A 5,070-nucleotide genomic window follows, 5' to 3' on the forward strand; every position below is an offset into this window, starting at 1 on the left:
TCAGTCTGAGTCCTCGTGTCCATGGAACAGAGCTTGTTTTTAGGATGACTTCACTCACTAGGTAACCCTGATGAGCAGAGGTTACAAAAGCAGGCAATGTCTCAACCCACAGCAGTGTCCCCAGCCACTGGGCCCACTGTACAGCACCTTATTCCTTGAGGATTATGAGTTGGAAGGAACCTTTTGAGGTCTTGGCCTGCCCTCAGATGGAGTAACTTGATGGTTAGATCACATTGGACTGTGCTTGGTTCAGCTCTCATGTTCAGAGGTGATTTTTTTTCTTAACCTCATTTGAAATTTAAAATTTCCAGTGCTGAGCAGAGAAGCGCTCCAGAAGCTCCTTTCCACACCCAGGAAGGGAATAATGCACCCAGCAGTGCTCCTGAGAGAGGTCGGGACACAGGACACGAGGCAGTGTGAGCTGCAGTTCCAGGCACTGATGCTGAGCCCTGGCTTTGGGGTCTCCTAGCAGGTGCTGCCAGTGCCTGCAGCCTCCAGAGTCCCCCAGCCCTGTGGGCGGCATTGGGTCCGGTCCTGACCTATGGGAGCTGCTCTGGCTGCAGAGGGGCTGCCAGGAGCGCTGGGGCTGGTGCTGCCCACCCTCACATCCTGCCCCAGGTGTCTCTTGGTCCCTGGGATCATTGCTGTGACTGAGGGGAGAGGCCGGCCTGGCTGGGGCCTGGCAGTAGTTTTGGGGTGGTGGCCTTGTGGGAACTTGCCGCAGTGCTGTGGCTCCTGTCCAGAGGCCTGACTCTGGGCTGGCCCAGCACCACTGCCCCACACACAGCCGCACATCCCAACAGGAGGAAGGAGCCAGACATCTCCAAGACCAGCTCCCACCTGGGATTTTGTACTTTCCCTTTGGTTGATGCCACCAATACTGAGCTTTAAACAGAAAGCTCAGCCATCAAGAAGTGAAAAAGTCCCATTTAATTCATATACAGGTATTACTTTGCTACAAGAAAGTCCACATTGATACACACTTTTAAACAGGCTTGGACAGGCTTCATCTGACACAATGCATGTTCATTCCTCGATATCAGTGGTAGGAGTGAAAGGATTTGGGGGGGGGGTGGCTGAAAAGCAGAAGCACCAACAGTTAAAAATAATGAAATATGAAAACAAGACAAAATATAATAATGCAAAAGAAGGCAACACAAGGTTTGAATGGATACAGAGGGTCACCTGTGGAGAGATATGGGACATTTATGATTCCTGAAAAATGTCCATAAAAGCACTTTCAAAATAGCATCCTTTAGTGCTTGCGTCCTCATGCTGTAGATGAGGGGGTTCAGTGCTGGGGGAACCACAGAGTAAAGAACTGCCACCACCAGGTCCAGGGCTGGAGAAAAGATAGAAGGGGGCTTCAGGTAGGCAAACGCACCAGTGGTGACTAACAAAGAGACCACGACCAAATGAGGGACACATGTGGAAAAGGCTTTGTGCCGTCCCTGCTCAGAGGGCATCCTCTGCACAGTCCTGAAGATCTGAACATAGGAGAGAACAATGAAAACAAAACAACCCAAGAACAGAAAACTACTAAATGTGAGAAGTCCAAGATCCCTATGGTAGGAATGCGAGCAGGAGAGCTTGAGGATCTTGGGGATTTCACAGAAGAACTGGTCCACAGCATTTTCTCCGCAGAGGGGCAGGGAAAATGTATTGGCAGTGTACAGGACAGCATTGAGAAAGCCACTGCCCCAGGCAGCTGCTGCCATCTGGGCACAAGCTCTGCTGCTCAGGAGGATCCTATAGTGCAGGGGCTTGCAGATGGCAACGTAGCGGTCATAGGCCATGATGGTGAGAAGAGAATAGTCCGATGACATCAAAAAGACAAACAGAAATTCCTGTGCAACACATCCTGCATAGGAAATGGTCCTGGTGTCCCAGAGGGAATTGGCCATGGCTTTGGGGACAGTGGTGGAGATGCAGCCCAGGTCGAGGAGGGCAAGGTTGAGGAGGAAGAAGTACATGGGGGTATGGAGGCGGTGGTCACAGGCTACGGCAGTGAGGATGAGGCCATTGCCCAAGAGGGCAGCCAGGTAGATGTCCAGGAAGAGCACGAAGTGCAGGAGCTGCAGCTCCCGTGTGTCTGCAAATGGCAGGAGGAGGAACTCGGTGATGGAGCTGCTGTTGGACATGTGCTGCCTGTTGGGTATGGAGATCTGTATAGGTAGTAAAAGACAACTACATGTTAGGACAGGTTTCTCTGAGTGAAGCCTATGCCATTCCTTTTAGACCTCCCCTGCCATACTCAAATGCTTTTTGCTTCTCTGCTGGAATCTTTGGTTTAGCTCCATGACATGAGCTTCCTTTTTAAGGTTCAGTCTCCAATGAGGAACAGGGGGCTCTGGTCTGGTCTCGCAAGGGAATCAGCCCTGACCAGTGCAGGGAATACAAAGGAACATGGCAGGAGGGCAAGGTTTTATTTTCAGATTTTGTCATATGAAATCCCTTCTTACACAAAAATGAATAGAATCACAGAATGGCTCAGGTTGGAAGAGACCTTACAGACAATCTAGTTCCAGATGCCTTGCCGTGGGCAGGGATGCTACCCACTAGATCATGATGCCCAGGAACTCATCCAACATGGTCCTGAACACCTCTAGGAACAGGACATTCACAGCCTATCTGGGCAATATGTTTCAGTACCTCGCCTCCCTCTGAGTGAAAAATTTCCTCCGAATCTCTAATATAAATCTCCCCTCTTTTAGTTTAAAGCCATTCCCCTGAACTTGTCATTATCTGATTGATCAAAAAGTAGCTCTCCATCTTTTTTATAAGACCCCTTTAAGTACGGAAAAGCTGCAGCGAGGTCACCCTGCTCAGCCCCAGCTCCCTCAGCCGTTCTTCGAAGGAGAGGTATGCTGATCATCTTCATGTCAGCATGTTAACATCTGCATTCCAGTGCTACATAATGTAGTTGGCAGAAAGGAGTTTTAGGGACAATTTTTAATACACATTCTCTTCCCACTCTTCATGCCCAAACAGTGTTCTCTGAAGTCAGAAATCCTGAGCATTTCTGCTGCACTCACAGTGAATGCCTGTGAGACCTGAGAGGCAAAGGGATTCCCTGTGGCTCAGAGCAGAGCGAGGGAGCTGGCTGGACTTGTCCCCAGCTGCCTGAGCTTTTGTAGATGGAGGGCAATCACATTTATGTTACCCTGAAAAGAAGCCAAATGATGCTGAGACCAGATGAATCCATGGCCAATCTGTCAATGCCCAGCCTTTCTCAAGGTACCTGAACCACCAGCACCACACCTCTAGTCAAGGACACCAATCATTCATTTCACCAACCCAACAGTTGCCTGTAGCATCTCTCTGCTTCTTCCCCGGGTTTCACATAACACAGAGATGCTATGGAAAAGATTTGCAGCCTGCAGGACAGATCACAGATTGAAAGGACACCCAAGGAGATATCCAAATGACCTGTGATGGTCTTTCATGAAGGGAAAGTCAACTCTCTCCCCAGCCTCACAGATTGCATTGCCCACAAACCCCAGGCAGCTGACCCCCTCTGCAGTTGCAGCACAGGTGGAAATGGGCAAGTGGCTGGAGAAATGCACCTCTGCTCTGCTGGAGCTCTGGCTGCAGAAGACATGCTCCATGTCTGGGACTCATGGCTGTGAGGGCAGAGGCTTTTCTGGGTGGCAGAGGAGGCAAGGGGGCATGCTCAGAGGAAGGGGCCTGCACTGAGTGGAAAAAAAATATGGAGTATTCTGATGAATTCTCAAGACTTCTTATTAACCGTCCCCTCATTCCCTGATCATATCCCTGATACCTAAAGGTTTTCTTTCTGGGAGCTGATTCCCTGTCTTATTCCTGTTTCTGCTCACAGCCTCATCCAAATTTGTGCACAGTAATCTTTGCCCTTCAGAAACTTACCAATATGCAAGAGACTGCTTAGCTGCTTGTGCATCTTTGCAGGTGGAAAAGGACCTGTCAGAAAGCCCAGATGGGGTCAGCAAAGTTGATGCTGTTTCTTTCAATATGAAGAGGAGAGACTGGAGGTACATTTGGGGCAGCTCACAAACATACCAATCATCAAAGTTCCAGTTCAGGAGTCTCAGCAATGTGCTCATATTTGCAGCTCCTCTTCGATTTCTTCCTGCTTCCCATCCCTTCCAGTAGATTAGGTAACTGAAAAGAGGGCAGAAAATCCCTATTTTGACCTTGCTTTCTTAGAATTTTTTTTGGGGAAATGCCCTTGATGTACAATGGAGCTGTGAGCAGACTGCCCCAGGCAGCAGCCTCCCACCAGCAGCAGGACCCTGCCCTGCCAAGGGGGCTCCTTCCACCCGCAGCTTTTCCCCGCAGCGCCCTGGGCAGCTCCCCGGGCAGGCTGAGTGCTGAGCCTGGCAGGCGGCAGAGGCCCTGCCCCGGCACACAGCCCCTGGGGCACAGCAGGGACCCTGCTCTGCACCACAGCCCTGGACACCCCTGCCTGCACCCCCGGCTTCTCCTGCCTCCACGAACTGCGGCTGCATTGCCCTCCAGCCAGAGACTTACCGGGTGCAGGGCTGGGAAGTCTTCTCCCGCAGGGAGCTCTGGGCATGCTGCCACTTCTGCCTGCCTTTAAGCACTGTGTCTCTGCAGGCAGTGCCCCCAGCCCTGCTGCGCTGTGCACAGGAGCTGCTCCTGGGCAGAGCTGTCTCTCTGCAGCGCTGCCCGCTTGCCAGGAGCTCCCCTTGGGCCCAGGAGCCCAGCCCAGCTCAGCAGCAGAGGCCCGGCCCAAGGCCTCCCTTGCTCTGCCCCCCACCAGGCTCCCTGCACATGGCCCTGGGGCTCCAGGGCTCACGGCTCCTGGAAGGCAGCAGGGTCTCTCCTGGGGAAAACACTTGGAAGCAGACAAAGCAAACACTGACTGGCCCTCTCTAAACAGTGTGCTGACTGATTCCTGCAGCAGGAATTGCTCTACCTGTGTGCAGGGCTAAGGGACATGCCAAAGTTCCTCTCTGTTTTTCAACTTATTTATCAGTGAAGTGGATGATGTAACAGAGTGTACCTTCAGCAGCTTTGCTGATGACACAAAGCTGGGAGGAGAGGCTGATACCCCAGAGGGCTGTTCTG

The 5,070-nt window shown here is 51.7% G+C and overlaps 1 protein-coding gene across 1 annotated transcript; it reads right to left on the bottom strand.

The window, feature by feature from the left end:
• Positions 1 to 1,181: 1,181 nt before the first annotated feature.
• LOC139999934 (olfactory receptor 14C36-like) lies at positions 1,182 to 1,973 on the bottom strand. The gene has a single exon (XM_072029601.1). The coding sequence runs from the start codon at positions 1,971 to 1,973 to the stop codon at positions 1,182 to 1,184; it is 792 nt and encodes a 263-aa protein (XP_071885702.1).
• Between the last annotated feature and the right edge of the window lie 3,097 nt (positions 1,974 to 5,070).

Source organism: Anas platyrhynchos, chromosome 30 (genome assembly GCF_047663525.1).
Source record: "Anas platyrhynchos isolate ZD024472 breed Pekin duck chromosome 30, IASCAAS_PekinDuck_T2T, whole genome shotgun sequence".
Classification (NCBI taxonomy): domain Eukaryota; kingdom Metazoa; phylum Chordata; class Aves; order Anseriformes; family Anatidae; genus Anas; species Anas platyrhynchos.